The sequence below is a fragment of the Nothobranchius furzeri genome, chromosome 16, assembly GCF_043380555.1.
Source record: "Nothobranchius furzeri strain GRZ-AD chromosome 16, NfurGRZ-RIMD1, whole genome shotgun sequence".
Taxonomy (NCBI): domain Eukaryota; kingdom Metazoa; phylum Chordata; class Actinopteri; order Cyprinodontiformes; family Nothobranchiidae; genus Nothobranchius; species Nothobranchius furzeri.
Genome location: NC_091756.1, coordinates 34,849,062 through 34,867,158, shown reverse-complemented (window position 1 = coordinate 34,867,158; position 18,097 = coordinate 34,849,062). Strand labels below are relative to the sequence as shown.

At 41.2% G+C, this 18,097-nt stretch overlaps 3 protein-coding genes across 3 annotated transcripts; 2 read left to right on the top strand and 1 right to left on the bottom strand.

Annotated features, from left to right (window-relative positions):
- Window positions 1–51: 51 nt before the first annotated feature.
- paqr4b (progestin and adipoQ receptor family member IVb) lies at window positions 52–6,606 on the top strand. The gene is made up of 3 exons (XM_015963242.3): window positions 52–331; window positions 4,556–4,774; window positions 5,911–6,606. The coding sequence occupies exons 1-3, from the start codon at window positions 151–153 to the stop codon at window positions 6,354–6,356; spliced, it is 846 nt and encodes a 281-aa protein (XP_015818728.3). The 5' UTR covers window positions 52–150; the 3' UTR covers window positions 6,357–6,606.
- A 54-nt stretch (window positions 6,607–6,660) lies between these two features.
- pelo (pelota mRNA surveillance and ribosome rescue factor) lies at window positions 6,661–12,158 on the bottom strand. The gene is made up of 13 exons (XM_015963233.3): window positions 11,888–12,158; window positions 11,420–11,512; window positions 11,031–11,181; window positions 10,818–10,908; window positions 10,211–10,374; window positions 9,623–9,683; window positions 8,791–8,952; window positions 8,675–8,721; window positions 8,485–8,558; window positions 8,325–8,396; window positions 8,150–8,224; window positions 7,878–7,909; window positions 6,661–7,023 (listed from the first exon to the last, which is right to left on the bottom strand). The coding sequence occupies exons 1-13, from the start codon at window positions 11,926–11,928 to the stop codon at window positions 6,929–6,931; spliced, it is 1,158 nt and encodes a 385-aa protein (XP_015818719.1). The 5' UTR covers window positions 11,929–12,158; the 3' UTR covers window positions 6,661–6,928.
- Window positions 12,159–12,567: 409 nt separating this feature from the next.
- Window positions 12,568–17,251, top strand: ppp1cab (protein phosphatase 1, catalytic subunit, alpha isozyme b). The gene is made up of 7 exons (XM_015963238.3): window positions 12,568–12,947; window positions 13,762–13,893; window positions 14,561–14,791; window positions 15,184–15,288; window positions 15,807–16,030; window positions 16,624–16,758; window positions 16,834–17,251. Exons 1-7 carry the CDS (start codon window positions 12,893–12,895, stop codon window positions 16,927–16,929), a joined length of 978 nt encoding a protein of 325 aa, XP_015818724.1. The 5' UTR covers window positions 12,568–12,892; the 3' UTR covers window positions 16,930–17,251.
- Window positions 17,252–18,097: the final 846 nt, after the last annotated feature.

Below are 18,097 nucleotides of genomic sequence, written 5' to 3'. Positions count from 1 at the left end.
AGCTCAACAGGTTGCGTGGAATTACGCCTGTCCGATGAAGGGCTTCAGGGACGAGGGTTTTCCGACAATCATGTCATAACTGCAGCTGAGAGAACCTGCCGGTCTTCACCAGGATGTAAATGTAGGGGAACATGTTAAATAGGGCACTGGATGCATGAAGCCATGACGGTGCTTTACCAAGGGCCGCGGCTCGTGGACTTTGCAAAGGCCCCTCCATACCTGCAGTTCAACAAGTACGTCCTGACAGGTTACCGGCCCGTGTCCACCGTCCAGGAGTGCCTCAGGAGCCTTTTCTACATGCACAATGAGCTAGGGAACATTTACACTCATGGTAAGTTGATATTAATCAGCTTTTCTTTGGGAATCCACTTCAACACCTGGTCTTCTGGTTAGAGTGTTTAAAATAAACCTTAGGTATGGAGCTTTAATGATGTCCAAGCAAAGCCGGTCTCCACGTGTCCACTACTTTCACTTTTGTCCGGTTGGGAGCATCCTCGGCAAGAGCATAATGAGGATCTTGGGTATTAGGTGTAATCTGCCCTGGGAATCCCAGAGTTGGAAATATCCAATGACTAAATAAGTCTTTAAAGGTGACTAATGCTGTAAGATAGAAATTCCTAGACAGAGACAAAATATAAGCTCTTAGAGAACGGTATCATTTTGATCTAAACTGTAAAACTTCTTAATCAGAGGGGTTTTATTGCCATATATGTGAGAAATCACAATGTTGGGAAATTGCTGCAGTACTTGGTACAAAAAAATAAGAAATAAGCACAATAAGATAATATAGAGAGGCAATAATTAGAGAACTGGCTAATATATACAAGACAGTGTAGGTACCGATCTGAGCGGAACAGTCAGGTGCAAACACAACACAGCTTGTCCTTAAAATTGAACTTGGACATTGTTGTCAAGAGTTTAACTGTGCTGAACCAGTAAAGATGGAGAATAGAAGGCATGACCTTGAGGTCTAAACCCTCTGAGGGTGTTTTGTCCTTGTCCCATTTTCTTTTTGGCTGTCACATAAGTTCATTAACAGTAACACGCTTACTAAGAAGAAGTGAATTAATCAGCTTTGCAGACCTACAGGTTCCTCTGCTCATCAAACCAACTATCGCTGACTTTGTTGTAAAATATTAAACGAGAGGAAATGTCGGTCTGGAGCAAGTAGCTGGATGTACTTTTTATGAGGATTGAACCCCTCTATCCTTTAAACTGCTACTGGGAATTTCTCTGTGAGGTGAAAAAAGGATCTGTCTATTGATCTATTGATCTATTATATCCAAGAACAGGTTGTTCTTAAAATAACACATTTTAAAGTTTAAAGGCTTATTAGAATTTAGGACAGTGTTATTCATGTAGAGTCAATAAAAACCAGCCTGATAAAAGTCTGCCTACAAAAAACAGGCGCCACCAGTCCCTCTGGCAACCACCAGCAGGCAACGAGGATGATGATGATGCATTGAAATTATATAGCGCTTTTCTAGACACCCAAAGACGCTTTCACACACTCTCACATTCACACACTGCTAGTGATGGTAAGCTACTTGTAGCCACAGCCGCCCTGGGGAGGTCTGACAGAGGCGAGGCTGCCATTTGGTGCCGTCGGCCCCTCTGACCACCACTAACACATGATAGATGAAGTGTCTTGTCCAAGGACATGACTGACGGATGAAGCCTGGGTTCAAACCAACTATTTATTCAATACAGGAACTCCTAACCCCTGGAATTAAGGATTTAAATATGAAATATCATTATGATGGAACCAAACTTAAAAAGAGTCATTTTATGGGACAAAACGGATGAAAGAATAAAACAAAATATAGATATAGAATAGAATAGACTTTATTAATCCTACAGTAGGGAAATTCACTTGTTACAGGAGCACATACACTTAGAGAAAGGAAGAAGATAGTAAAATATTTCAGGTAAATACGCAAGTACAAATACACATATTTCAATAAAACAATTAAACGACTGGTTTGCACCAAATAAAGACAAGAATAAGAATGACTGGTGTTATGATAATATAGTTATCCTAGATGGTATTTGTTTTAAACACGTGTGTGTGTGTGTGTGGTTTATATAGAGGTAGAAATAGTAAGTGATGCTTCATCCCATTCCAATTTGTGCTTTTTATTTGCCCGTTGTGAATTGTTCATTTAGCAGCAGTGAATTTGTTGTGAATGCTACTTTTACACAGATTTTCTTCATCTGTGTTTTGCTTTTTTTTTTTGGCTGCTTTTGTGGTGATTCAACCCTTTTTTCCCCTTCTGTTTGAATGTTTTATTTTATCTAACCAAATTTTGCTCAGTCTTGTGAAGCGCCTAGTGATTTACATCTTCAAAGGCACTGTAAAAAACACTTCCTTCTATTTCTTTTTGTCTGAAATACTGACAGAAAATCAATGTCAGATTCATATTTCTGTAAGCTTAAAGCCAGAGTTCGGATATTTTGAAGAGCATTTCTGGGAAATTTTCTGAGCAACTTTAGACAGCTGACAAACATATGCTGACCAACGACTCAGTCTCCACTGATGCCGGGGGGGGGGGGGGGGGGGGGGGGGGCAAATATGCTGCTGGCAGAGGAGTTAAGAGCCCATCCCTGGAGGGTTGCAGGTTTGTGCCCTGCTCAGACTGTTGCAGTCGAGTCTTTGTGCAAGACACTTCATCTTCTTTGCCTGCTTGTGGATGTCGGAGGGACCAGTGGCGCTTGTGTATGGCAGTCTCGCCTCCAGTGCAGCTGTAGCTCATCACCACCAGTGCGTGAATGTGTGTACATGAGTGAAAGACTGGTTGGGTTGTAAAGCACCTTGGGGAGATTCTAGGACTGTAGAAGGTGCTATAATACAGGCCATTTATCATTTACCAAATATTATGCAGCCACTTGTTATAAAGCAGCTTTCTGGAGTTTTCCACTTTCAGAAATGATGTATGATTTGTCAGAAATCCGTAAAAGTGATTATCTTATCATGTACTGTGATATAATGTATGTTATATAATGTTTTTTTTTGCTATGCACGCCCCCTGCCCCACAGAGCTCCGTGCAATAGGAAACTGAGCGCTGAACAGAACTAACCAATAGCGTTAGACTACCGCTCACTTGCTTCAAAGTTTGCTTTCACACAAACCAGAAGCATGTAAAAAAAACTACCATATTATGACTTTAAATATCCATCAGAATCACGTTGTAAATGAATTAAATTATGCCCAGTTGTTCAAAAATAGTATTGATTTTGTATCATAGGCATAAAAATCGGGTCTAAAATACATGGGACTGGGTCTCTCTGCGCGACATCATAGTAGACGCCATATTTCCTTCTACGGGAGCCTGTGAGGAATAAATGTATTTACTGATTTGTAACAAACATTTGCAAAACTTTACCCCGTCCTTTATTGGTTTTGTTTTACACATTTACCTCTTCACTCGTTGTCAGTGATGAAAGAAATCTGATGTGCTTGTCGTTTTGCTGGAGGTTGCACTCCCAGGGATTTTTTTACCCTAACGGCCCTCCGTTGGTAAAGTCTTGAACACAAAAATACTGCTTGCTTGTAATGATTTAGGTATGGACTGCTCCTATCACCAAGGAAAATACACATTGTCACTTTAAATAAACGTTGTAATAACAAGAAAATAAGAGAAAAAAACTAATAGGTCACAGTTAAAGAATCAGGAAGCAGCTGAAGGTAGACTCATGCTTTTGGTGCCATTGCCACTATTTTATTGGACGTTTTAAATAGGGATGCAACGAAACCCCTTTTTCTCCAAACCGATACGATACTGATACTTGGATCTGAGTACTCGCCGACACCGATACTTCTACCACACAAAAAAATGCAATGATTTGGAATACAGATTTTATTTTCTTCTCTGCTTTCAACAGAAAAAGACTGTGAGATAGATAAAAAGTAAAATATATGAATAAAAATCATCACAAAACTAAAATATTAGGTGCACAGAAATGACAAGTTACAGTGAAGCCATTTTCAAGCAACTGTATTGGTATCGGTTAACTTTTACCGATACCGACACTGGGATCGGTATTGGTGCATCCCTAGTTTTAATTAAGTTCTGCTGTGTGTTTCTAGAGCTGGGAGTGACAAACTCAAGCCAGTACAGCAATAAGAAGCTCGCCTTTAAGATGCAAAACTTGCAGTTATTGGTGAGATTTTTTAATTATGGCATTGTGATGAGACAAGTGATTGATTCCTCTTTAAACCAATAAACATCAGAACCCGCTGTGTTTGCAGTCAGCTAATTCAGCAACACAGTGTCTCTTGTGTTGCACGAAGAATAAGATGAAGTGGTGAGGGGAGACATACATGTGCCTGACTTACGAAAGCCTCTTCCAGAAAATTGGAAAGGGTTTAAATCTAATTTAAATTCATATTTCCTATTATTTATTAGCAATTTTATAAACTTGGGCTACAAAACCCACCCAGGTACACTAATATATTATTTCAGCACATCTTGTAGAACTCAAAGTGATAAAGGCTCTGTATTCTGCCACTTTATTTCAGATTAAAATTTGTTTTCCTCTCTTCTGTCTCATCAGGTATCCCTTTCCTCCTCTTCTTGGTGATGCTGCCTTACAGCATCCCATGGATGGAGGTGGACAACACATGGATATGCATGGTCCACTACCTAGCCTGCCTCTGCCCCACCGTCGGCTCGGTGCTCTACCATCTGTTTATGAACCACGTGGGAGGACAACACGTCTACAACACCCTGCTCTCCCTGGACATGGTTGGGGTCTGTCTAGTTAACACTCTGGGTAATGCTACTGAAACACAGTCACTACAAGCTCTGATGTTCTCTTCTGGTTGAATTCCTACACTCAGCAGTTGGGGCTTTATAGACTAAACCAGTCTTTTGTTAAAAAGGTTCAGACAATTGTTCTTGCTAGAGTGTCATTTCCAAACAATATTTGCTTGCTCTAGTCTGCTCCATCACTGAGAAACCATTTTTACTCATCATTTTTGAAAAATTATCAGTGTTTAAAGGTGTTGAGCACTTGTTTTATCAATACATTTGCAGTGGTCTCTAGTAGAAATAAATGCCTTTTAAGTTTTGGTTTCCAGGAACTAGAAGTGAGCCACATAACAACTGAGCTTCAGATGGTTTGGAGTCTTATTTCCTGATATTTGGACATCTCGCCTCAGATTGGACAAAAGCAACGCAATCGATCATAGACTGTTTACTTGGCAATGTTGATGTTTTATTTTCACAAATAACACAAGCCTGGAGGAGTTCTACTGTGTGGTGAAGTTGCTAATGCTAAGTTAGTTTCTGCTAGTTGTGTTATTTGTCAAGATAAAACATCAACATTGCAGAGCTAATGGAATAAGCTGGTAGAGTCATGTTGCTGTTATTCTCCAGGATTAAACAATTAAATTCAAATCTGTTCATTTATATCAAAATTACATCAAGAGTCATCTCAAGGCACTTCACAAAGTAAACATTCCAACGGAGTTCAGTTAATGACAAGTAGTACAAAGTTTCCTAAGGAAGCATCAGAGGTTGTTTTTGCCCCCGAGCACGACTTCAAAGGCATTCATTCCTACTCCAGACCACTGCAAAGGTATGAGTGGGCATCTTTCAAACAAGAAAACGTGGACCTTTACAGTTTCTTGTCTGTCAATAGTCTTAAACTGAATGAAGGATTTACTGGAAAAAAGATGTTCCTAAGCATCCTGGGCTTCAACGAGCCAATCAGAAGACACATTTTCACCTGCATTACTTCAAGGCCAGAAATCTATATCTCAATCTATAAAGTTTATTTTGATAATCTAAGTTAAATATCTGTAGGGCAAATATCTGTGTCTCTTTGTGAATTCATTAAAGGTTTCAGTACAGCCTCCACCTTTACTCTAAAAAAACCCAATAATTCCTCCTTTTGTTGTTATCCAGGAGCACTGCCCATCATTTACATCACCCTGCTTTGCCACCCGACTGTGCAACGGACCGCCCTGCTGGTCTACATCGTCCTGTCAGCCTACGGCATCTACTGCGCCACCACGGCCCACACCAACATCTTGCGTCTGCGATCCTTCATCTGGCAGGCTTTGTTCCGCTTCAGCCTCTTCTTGTTCCGGGCTTACGGAGCCGGTGTTGGCAGTCCCAACTCCATGCGTCTGTTCGTCACCATGGATGCTTTCGCTGTACTGGGAGGACTGGTCAACATCATCCAGATCCCAGAGCGCTTCTGCCCAGGTCAGTTTGACAACTGGGGCAACAGCCACCAGATAATGCATGTTATGGTTATCTGCTCCATCATCTACCTGCACTGGGGCACCGTGGAGGATTTAACCTGGATTAAGACCTTCCAGTGTCCTGTACTGACCCGAGCCCTTTAAAATGCACTTTAGTCTTAGTTGCTCTAACTGTCACAAAGATTTATCATTTAAATATTTGCCAGAGAAGAAGAGGAACCAACAGCTCTATAACTGTGGAACTCACATATTGCTTTAATAAAAGAAAAATCCTGAGCATACTTGATTTAGTTTGTTGATATGCAGTAGTTTTTGAGGTCATGTGACCCAAACCTACTAAGTTTTCAGACTTAAAATGAAAGAACAGCATGTAATAAAGTATATATTTTCTACATTTTGTTTGTTTGTTTTTAATACATTCAAACCGTTCAGGAGACAGAGCCAAAGCGACGAGTGGGACGCCGTGCGGCTGATGTTTATTTGCAAGAGGAGAAAGTCATGTATACACAGCTGGATAGTGAGGAATTTGTCTTGTTGCTACAAAGTTGATTTGTTTTGGCACCCAGTTCAGCCTTCTCAAAGTCAAACCAAAATGCATCAAAACACTCCAAAACACGCCCAACTGTGTGCCACTGCAGTCGGTGGAGGAAGGCTTGTACGTTTGTTTGAGGTGTGGTTGTTGGAGAGGCAGGACGTATACGCTCAGCAGCACACAGTCAGTCTTCGGCGGAGCTGCTGTCGTCCTCGGGCTCCGACAGATCAGCGATGGGGAACCGCAGGATGGCGGCCACTCCACTCAGCTGAGTCAGCTCTGAGGAGAAAGGTCAGCATCATTCACCTGCAGGCTGTTTCTCCACGGGTGGGGCTTAGGTTTAAGTGTGGCGGTGACCTCAGTGCTGAGAACAATTAATTATTACTGCAGATGTGAAACTTTCCCCTTGATTATTTACAACTTTTATACAGAAACACGCTTTAAAACACCTGCCTGATCCTTTTGGATAAGAGTTTTGACCTCTAACGGGTCTTTTGTGGAAAATTAACTTAGTAAAATTTGCAAGAAGCTACAAAAAAATAAAGCAACCAACAACAAAAAATAGTCATAGTTGAATAATCAACACAGTGGTTTCAAAGGATTTAAACTGGACTGTACAAGGATTTAGACAAGAATTCTATAAACAACACTTTTAGTGTGTTTTCTTCACTGGGATCAACAATAACAACGCAGGAAACACTCAAATATTCAAACATAAACACTCCCCCTGCTGGTTTTAACAGCTGATCTTCCTGCTGATGCATCTAGCTTTTTTATCCAAATAACATAAATGTTTATGTGTTTATGTTTATGTGTTTAGCAGACGCTTTTATCCAAAGCGACTTACAATTGATAACCTATAGGGCATGTTATGATCTGTGGAGGAAACCCACGCACGCATGGGGAGAACACGCAACTCCACGCAGAAAGGCTGCAGCCGAGTTTTGAACCTTCGGCCTTCGTGCTAACCACTGCGCCACCATGCAGCCCATGCATAAATCACTACTAGAGCTGGAATGAGCCTCACAGTTAGCTTAAAAACAGCGACTGTATCCACCAGCAGGGAAAGATGTGCTCTTAACCGTGTTAACCATGAGAAAGTTTCGTTTGTGTGAAATGAGTTTGTTGCTTACGTTCACCAGACACGTGAAGGCTTGAGAATATCCTGCATGAGAAAAATGAACGGCGTGTATAAATAACAGAACTATTAGAATAAAGCATTAAGAATGGTTGAAAAACCCTGAAAACAGAATTTTCACAATTTTACAGACCAGCAGGGTGTGTGTGTGTGTGTGTGTGTGTGTGTGTGTGTGTGTGTGTGTGTGTGTGTGTGTGTGTGTGTGTGTGTGTGTGTGTGTGTGTGTGTGTCAGTTGTAGGAAATAAAAACAGTATTTTTTAAGCTACCTGACAGTTCCTCCATTGTCTTTGACGCTGTCGACCAACCGAACATAACGACTCCTAGTGGGGACGTCCTGGTGTCTGAAAACACACACACACAAACACACACGTAAAACTTTAAAGAGCTTAAACTTAACATAAAAACAGCTGTAATGCTCTTGGGAGATCTCTCTGTGCGCACCTGAACAGCTTATCACTGATGAGCAGCGTGTCGATGGCGAGGGCATCAGCGGCTTTTTCTACATGAGCGATTCTGTGAGGAGGGAAAAGACACAAAGACCAGAGTGAATGAGAAGAACCCCTCTGGACACAGCTGGAAGTTCGGATCCATCACCTCTTACCCATAAAAGGCTCTGTCTGGTTCATGTTGAAGCATCTTGTAGAAGTCATCCAGAGCTTTCACCTCTCCAGCTGCCTGAGAGTTACACACAAATACCACATGTTTAGGTTCTGAGCCCAAACATGCACACGATGGCCTGCAGATAGTTTGGATGATTAATAAAACTGGACAACCAGAAGATGTATACTCACCTTAGTATCAGAAAGCCTACTTGTCACAGAGGGGTCACAAAGGATCTCTGCACAAAAAAAAGTGTTTTGTTTTATCTTCAGCTTGGCTGTTTTTCTCAGTGCGCAGCAGCTCCTACCTTTGAGTGAATACTTATGGCCTGATGATGAGTGGACCAGCATGAATTTGGGTCGATTTTCCAGGAGGATCTTGATGTCCTGTCGCACCGCCTCTTTAAAGAGGTAGGCAGAAAACTGGTCCTTCACAAAGCCTGGACTGGCCACGAGGATACACTTCACCACTGACAGAAGTCCAAAACAGAGATTAACACAGTTGCTTTGATTCAGTCTACAGACCAAGTTCACTCACTTTTTCAATACATTTGCTGTGGTCTCTGGTATGAATGAATGACTTGTGAGTCGGTCTCTGTGAGGAAGAAGCTCTGACATTCCTATTTCAGGAAGTAGAAGTGAGTCAGAGGAGAGAGGAGACGATCATGACAGGATTTGGAGTTTTATTTCCTGATATTCGGACATCTCACCTCTGATTGGCTAACAGCAAAACAACTCTACCTCTGACTGTTTACTTTGCAATGTTGACGTTTTATCTCCCCATATAATACAAGCCTGAAGTAGTTCTGCTGTGTGGTGGAGTTGCTCATGCTAACGGTTAGCTTCTACGAGGCAGATAAGTTCTCTGCCGTTTCCTGGCTGTTAAACCAGCAACAGCCTTCCTGATCGTGAGTCAAGATGGATGAGCCCATGAATGTTAAGTTCCAGTGTGACGTAGATCTGAATGACTTTTCTAATCTGAGCGTTTTTCCGTCTATTTCTATCAGCAGCTAAATCAGGTGATGGGGTAGAAGACCGTTTTTACATTCAGCCTGCGGGTGAAACTCAGAGTGGAACATGTGATGAAAACAGGAACATGCTGTGTTGTTACATGTGGAAGTGTAGGTCTGTTGGACCTACCATCAAAGTTAATGTGGCGAAGAATGGCCTGCATCACGGCCTCATAGAACCTCTCCAATGCCTGGTAAAAAAAACAAGCACAACACTTACCTTTTAAATGATTTATCTGAATGCACCCGTGAATAATCGTTACATGACCATCTGAAGGCAACCACTCTTAAAGAGCAAGTCACCCACGGCCAGATTCTTACTGAACTCCCACTTCCTGTTGCCTAGCAGACCGAGAGGGTGGAGCCGCTAACAAATACACACACTCACGACATTGTGACATCATAATGTACCATCTAACATCATTGTGTACCTCTTAGCCAATAGCGATGGCAGATTTCTATTCAAATGCAGTGCTGAGTTTTTGCCTGACGACAGTGCACCGCTGACAGTTTTAGGCAGAATAGTTAAAATTTAACTAAGATGCACTAAAATGCCAAATTATTGACTACATTTGTCTACAGCACAATAAGACACTCATTTATATAGTTTATCAGCAAAAAAAATGTTGATTTGGAGTGACTTGCTCTTCAAATAAATCAAGCAGGTTTATCCAGACATAAACAAAGCACACACCAGAACACATCCCAGACGACTGACCTTCTCGTGCTGACTGCAGCTGCCTTTTCTCTTCCGAGGAATCGTGACCTCCACTTTTGCCCGAAGCAGAGTCATGGCGGGGGTCACCAGAACCACGTTAGCCAGACCTTCCTGCATGACCACAGCTGCCACATCTGCTTTCTGAGCCGGATCACATGCTTGGTCTAAAGGGTAGAAAATAATAAAAATGGGTCAAACATCATTACAAATGTTTTACTGCAGGTCTATCACAACTCACTGCTGAAAGCCAAAAGGCGGGTACTTGTGTTTTTGTTTGCATTTGTCAGCAAGATATCTAATAAACCACTGGATGGATTTCAATAAGACTCTAAAAACGTATATTTTATAGCACATCTACAACCTGGTTTGTGCTTGGGGTCAACCTGATTCAGGATGGCTGCTACAGTTCACTGAAACTGGTAAACACATTGATTTTACAGCTTAAATTTTATGTGAACGACATTTAATCGTCCATAACATACAGGCTGAGCACTAAAATACTGTGCATGATTTTTAGGAACTAACCTAAACAGCTGTAATGGCATCCTTTCTCAACAGCAAATGATCTCATTTTAAAACTGTGGCATAAAAGCCAGCAGCCAATTACCAATTCTGTCCAGCACAATGCTGTCCCAGCATTTTTTAGCCAGAGTGAACTTCCTATTGAGCTCCAATTCAATAGTGTGGTAAGCCCCCATCTGAAAAACACAATATGACAAGTGTTTTCAAACCCAAACAAGCCCTAGTAACGGTGTCAAATACAGCAAAACAAAAACACACCGGAGTGTGACTACTATAGGGTTACGGTCCAATTTCCCACCTTGACATACTGGTTCTCCTCGATGTTGGTGCCTTTCACTCTCAGCTGGCATGCCTGGGAGTCAAAGTCAATGGTCTCCACACATAAAGTCAGAGTTGTCCGGACTCTGGAGCTGCCCACACTTCCTGTCGTGGATTCTGTCTGTACTTTTCTGTGGCAACAAGGGAAAATAGCTTTAGTTGTTAGTGTAATGTTCAATTTAACATGCATACAGACTGTGAAAGGGATCAAATCAAAATACAACCCTGACTGATTAGCAGGCAGAAAAGAGAAGAAACAAACTCATCTGAACTAAAACCAACTTCTAAGTGGTCTGTTTAATGGTCATGAGATAGTTTAATGTTCAGAGTTGCACATCTCATCTTTATGCGACACAGGTCAAAGGTTACCGGATGGTTGAGGCTCTCAAGCTGTCCCCCACTTGGAGCAGGTTGTAGGTGTGCCACATATCCTCTGCCTCCTCTGGCATCAGAGTTACCTGACTGAAGAAGTGTTAACACACATCAAACTAGCTTTCTGATTGGCTTTTATGTTTGATTACACAAGATCAAATGTTCTTTAGACATCGACTGATCCAAATGTTTGATAGAATGTTTATGCAGAATGTAAAAAAAAATTACAAAAACTGTTTGATTCTTATTGTTTACCCATTAGATGGGGACAGAACAGTCATCAAAGCTCTCTGGCTATATCAGGAAATACAGTATTATGTTAATAATGCTTCATTCTGTACATTGTCTAATAAAGCACTGATCGTAAATGTTCCTGTATCCATCACCACTACGATGACACATGTTTGGTCAGCTACAATAGCATGCTTTTTAGCTTGCTAATATTAGCTGAAACATTTCACTCACCCGGCATAATCTTTCTCAATGTCTTTGTGGAGCAACTTCATGGCTGGATTGTTTTAATGTAATAAACAAGATTGTCAACCTAAACTACAGTGGCAGGAGTTTAACCGAATTACGGACATATTTATTTCAATGAAAGCGCTAACTAAGCTAAGCCATCTCTCAACTTTGGAATGAATCACTCGGTTCGTGTTGCGAGGCGCTGAGACGTGGGTCCGTTCCTTAACGTTATGCCGGAGAACGATCCGCCTAAACATTGAGACCGTAGCGGACTGTAAGTTGCATCCGCCCATTCGATGCACCACTAAACTCGCCGGCGAATAAGCAGTAGAGGACCCATTGCGTCATGTTATCATACGTCAATTCTGTCTAGCTTGGCCTCTTTAATGGGTGTTGCTTCTGCGCAGTACATACAAAGCGACCGAAACTTAAATATTTCAGATTTTGTAGATGTATTTATTTATTTGGAAATGTTCAAGTAAACTGAAGTTTCTCAAAGAACAACGTTTGATCCATTTCCGTGAGCACTTGCTCTTTTATCGTTGTGGTTTTGAGATGACTAAATGCTGACGTACATTGAAAATAGCCAACCCGATAGCAGATTTTGTACCACAGATCCCGGCCACGGAGGTAAACGAACCAATTGCAGCTCAAATACAGTCGGACAACATCCGTTCAGCCACGCTCTTCTAACCTTTTTTGTCGATGGCATGGTTGTGCTAGCAGCCGCGGCGGATATTTCAAACACTTAAAAAGTGTTTTAGGATTCAAATTTGAAGTCGTTGATTAATTAAATTTCTGCAAGCACATGTCAGCCATCACATATTCAACAATTCAGTCTTCAGCCTCACACTTTGAGGTTGTTATTATCCCCCAAGGTTAGCTAGCGGCTAACGATAGCCGATTAACTACTTGAGCTAACGGTAAACTCGAGAGCTACTTTACAATCTTTTCGTATTGAAATTTCGAAGTAAATCAAAGAAAACCCGACCCGATTAGAAGAATAGTATGGCGGAAGCCGACAAGCTGAACATCGATTCAATTATACAGCGTCTCCTGGAAGGTAAGACTCGGTTTTTATTCACCGAGGTGCCATTTTAGCTAACAGGGAAGAAGCCGCCAATGAAAGACTTCCTAATTATCCATCTTTGGGGTTTTACAATTGAAATACAAAATTTGACTCGCATTGGACAGAAACCATCAGATTAATTATGTAGACCTGCATTAAGTGCTTCAACAAAAATTTTCACATGTAATCCCGTTAAAGGGCTCGTTTAACATTGATTTATTGAAACGATGCGCGTCTTTTCTCATATTTGCTGTTTGAAATGTATTTTCATCAAGCGATGAAGACGTGTGATTTTATTGTAGGGTTAGTTTGAAGTTTTTACTTTTTCCAATCATGAAAATAAATCATCGTAGGTGAAAATTGGTATTTAAAAAGCGTTCTGGTTATTTTAACGCATGATTTACAGAATACCCTTTACCAAAAATCCCCAAAATTGACCAGTTTGTCAGAAATCCATGAGATGTTTAGATTTTCTCAGTGTCAGAATAAACCTAAAATATTTGAATTTCCCTTTGCATCGTGTGCTTTTAGATGCTGCGATAAATGAGACAACAGGAAAAACTACTAAAATACATAATTTTTGACCCTTTCTCAGTGGTCTGCTTATAAAAATGTTTCACCAATAGAGTTGTGAAAATATGATATATATAGATAGATAGATAGACACACGTATGCTGGACATGAATTAAAATAGTTACACCTCAGTAGGATTGTTACAAAATGAGACTGAATTACCACTTCCCTGGTTAATGTTTGTTTTTTAACCCCATATTCAGTTTGATTTGTGTTATTTTTCTTTTCCCTAAAGTGAAAGGCTCCAGACCTGGTAAAAATGTTCAGCTGACAGAGAATGAAATCCGTGGACTCTGCCTCAAATCCCGGGAGATCTTCCTTAGTCAGCCGATCCTGCTCGAACTCGAGGCCCCCCTCAAGATTTGTGGTGAGTTTTATTGTTTGCTTTATAGCCGAGGGAATTTTCACAGCAGACTTAAGAAATAAAATGTTTGAGTTAACATTCTGTGGAGTTTCGTTTTCAGTAACTACATTTCTAACTTAACTTTCTAAGATAAAAAACGTAACAAATATTTGTGATATTGTTGCAAGGCACATGGTAGTGACCTTGGTCACAGTATCATGTTTTGGATTCGATGGGTTTTTTGTCGATTAAACTGTTTAGTGTCACTAAAGATTCACAAAAATTATCACTATTATCTTCTTACTGATGTAAACAAACATCTAAATGTTTGTCTCAGTTCACTTGAAATTGTTGTCATTTTTTAAACGAGTATTTTTTCAAGCCCTCTGACCACTTTGCTGCATCAGTTTTTAAGTTAAGTTAAATCTATGTTTAGGAGGCAGATCAACTCAGACCTGGTTCTTCTAAAAATAAAAGTAATCAGCATTAGTTTTATTGATCAGTGTTGGATCCAAACACAGAATCAGAGCTGCAGCCTCGAGCTTTAGTCTTGTTTTTGTCATCATAGTTTCAAGCATCAGCAGCACCTACCGGCAGGACCTAAACTACAGAACGATATTGATAATAATACGAACAACGGCACATTTAAATGATTAACCAGAAATGAAACCCTCTCATAACTCTTCTCCAGGGGATGTTCATGGGCAGTACTACGATCTGCTGAGGCTGTTTGAGTACGGAGGCTTTCCGCCGGAGAGCAACTACCTGTTCCTGGGAGACTACGTAGACAGAGGCAAGCAGTCGCTGGAGACCATCTGCCTGTTGCTGGCCTACAAGATCAAATACCCGGAGAACTTTTTTCTGCTGAGAGGAAACCATGAGTGTGCATCTATTAACAGAATATATGGCTTCTATGATGAGTGTAAGTAGTACAACATGCTCACTGCTTAGTTCAATAAAACAGGCCAAGCCTTGAGTTGGATATTGTTGATGTTTTGATCATTTAAATAGAAATGTGGGCATTCAGGTTGCATTTATCTGGAGGAATGTCTCGTCTTCTGAAAGTTGATGATGGTAGAAGAGGAGGTGAAGTTCCTGTGAATCTGACGGTGAACGTGTGGCTGATCAGACCCAACTAAAGCCCGATCCCCTCGTTGCTGGAGCGTGATCAGGCAGTGGTGAATAATCACATGCCTCTCCTATTCAGAGTCCCCGTTATGTAAAAGATGTTTCTAATCTGGTACACTGGGTGCAGCTGCTTTTCTACAGCCTGAGATAAGATTGTGACCCAGTCGTCGTGGTTTCCTCCCACAGGTAAGAGGCGGTACAACATCAAGCTCTGGAAGACTTTCACCGACTGCTTCAACTGTTTGCCTGTCGCCGCCATCGTTGATGAGAAGATCTTCTGTTGCCATGGAGGTATTCTTCTGTTCCATGCAGACAGCACACGTAAATTAGCTTCTGCTCTGTTATTGCAGTCAACATCACGGTCAAACAACCGTATTATTGACTGTTTATGTAGCCGTTTCCCTGTCTGGCTACTTCCGCAGCCTGATTATATAGGTTTCATTTGTATTCTTGCATGGATACATGGACTCATCTAGCTGCAGTCTTGTTTGGAAATGGACTCAGGGGCGGAGAGAAACTGACAGCTACAGAGAACCACTGTTATCTCATGTCTTTGAAAGCTTTTTGTCAAAGTATGTAAACAGACCGATCATCTGAAGGGTAAATTCCATCAGCTTCAAACACCAAGTTACATAAGACGTGAGGTTGTTGCTGTAATTTAGAAAAGTGTCGATACCCAAATAAAATAATTTTAAGTGGATATCTGGTCTCGTGGAGGCAATATGACCTTCTCCTTAGTAGAAAAACACCTTAAACCATAAAAGATGCCAAGTGTTCTGCTGTCCTACATTCACCTCTGTCTTCAACAGGCCTGTCCCCAGACCTCCAGTCCATGGAGCAGGTGAGACGGGTCATGCGTCCCACCGATGTGCCTGATCAGGGCCTCCTATGCGACCTGCTGTGGGCCGACCCAGATAAGGACGTGCTGGGCTGGGGCGAGAACGACCGCGGCGTCTCCTTCACTTTTGGCGCTGATGTTGTCACAAAGTTTCTCCACAAACATGACATGGACCTTATTTGCCGGGCTCATCAGGTCAGTGTGATGATGTCACTCGCCACATAAAGATCAGTTAGATGCTGCAGCTCGTAGATGTCATATAGCAACAATTAGGTAAATGTCTTGGATTAAAGGAAGGAAGATGCAGTTTAATGTGAAGCAGAACAAAATAAAGTCAGAACAAGTCTGTTTATAGTGCTGATTTCAGGGCTGTTTGCAGCATAAGGCTGAAAGTGATTTTGAAAGGGTTGGCATCGTGCTTCCTGTCATATGGAAATGAAATAAAAGTTCCTTTTTAAAGTGACCGTAAATGTGATTTTTGTGCTATTGTTGATAAATAAAAGGCAGCAGGTACAGAAACAACATTAGCATAAACCGGTTACTGTTTCCAGGTGGTTTGGTGATTTCCTGAATCTTTGAATCTTAAAGATTCCTTAAGAAATTCTTACTTATTTCATTTAAATCAGATTTGGGGCCTCTTAAATATCTAAAAGATTAATATTTAGTGATGTGAGTGATGTCCTAACTGTGTGTGTCTGTCTCTAATTTAACACAAACTGCATTGGATTGTCTTTTTCAGGACTCCATTCTTTCTCGGGGGAAAACGCTAACGTTGTTTGTGTTTTCAGGTGGTTGAGGATGGGTATGAGTTCTTTGCAAAGAGGCAGCTGGTGACGCTGTTTTCAGCCCCAAACTACTGCGGGGAGTTTGACAACGCCGGAGCCATGATGAGCGTAGACGAGACCCTCATGTGCTCGTTCCAGGTAGGCCCAGAGCTCCTCGCGTGGCTCTGCTTTAGCTGTTCCTTAGTGCTAACTTCTGTTTTCTTCCTGTTCCAGATTTTGAAACCTGCAGATAAGAAGCTGTTTTATAGCGGCGGAGGAGGCGTGGGCTCCGGTCGCCCCGTCACTCCTCCCAGGAAAGCTAAGAAATGACACTAGTAGTTTTGCTTTTGACCTCCGAGCCCCGGCCCTTCTGTCCTCTCTACCTCTTTTCTCCTTTCTTTCACCAAACAGCCAGAAATCAAACCTATACCCAGGGCTTTTTTCCTTTTTTTATCTGTACTTCTTAAAACATTACTGTTAAGAGTGGGTGTGTGTAAGCTTGTGCAGACAAGGTGAGCGGGAAAATCACATGTACATTTTGTGCAAAATTATGAAAAGATTTGGACCCCCCTCCCTCTTGCATCGACCACTTTTCTATTAGATGTGATGAAACCACAGAGTCTGCTTCTGCAGGGGTTTGACTGAAGCGCAGCGATCGGCAGACGGTCGGAGTTTATCAGCGGGAAGACGTTCAGCTGCGGACGACACATGTCGCCAGGGGAGGGTGTATTCTGTTTTCCTTGTCTCCTCTACTGTCATAATCTCTTAACACAGATGTGTGTGAGTGTGTGTGTGTTGTCCTGCCTTTTTCAGTGTAATGTCTCATCTTGAAAATTTCAGAACAAGGACACACACACACACACATACATACACACACACACACACACATGTTCAGATTCATATGAGCCAGAGCTGTAAAAACCCCAAACAGTTTAGGTTTGTACAGATTTGATTACTTGAAAGAGATTTTTTGTGAATTCGTTTTGTAGTCTTTCATCAAGTTGACCAATAAACAAAGAATCTGAGCTGATCTGTTGGCAGACTTTGTGTTTTCCTTTCATCTGCTCACATCCACCTGTTTTCACTGCGTCATGGATACATGTATGTATTCTTATAAGAAGAAATTCACAACAGACAGGAAACTATAAACATTTTAATACTAAACGACTTTACTCTGAACTTTTTTCTGGTCATGCTAGAGTAACTACTGGTGCTGGTCATAAAATTAGAATATGACATGGTTGATTTCAGTAATTCCATTCAAAAAGTGGAACTTGTATATTAGATTCATTCAATACACGAATTCATGACTTTCTTTAAAGTGATGATGTGTAGTTTTTATTGTTAATCTCTGGATCCATCCATCAAAATGTTGAAAATGAATTAAATGATGCCCAGTTGTTGGAAAAATGCCGTGGGTTTGTAACGTATAACCATAAAAATCTGGTTTAAAATACATGGAAGCAGGTCTAAGAATGGGTGACGCCATATCAAGCCT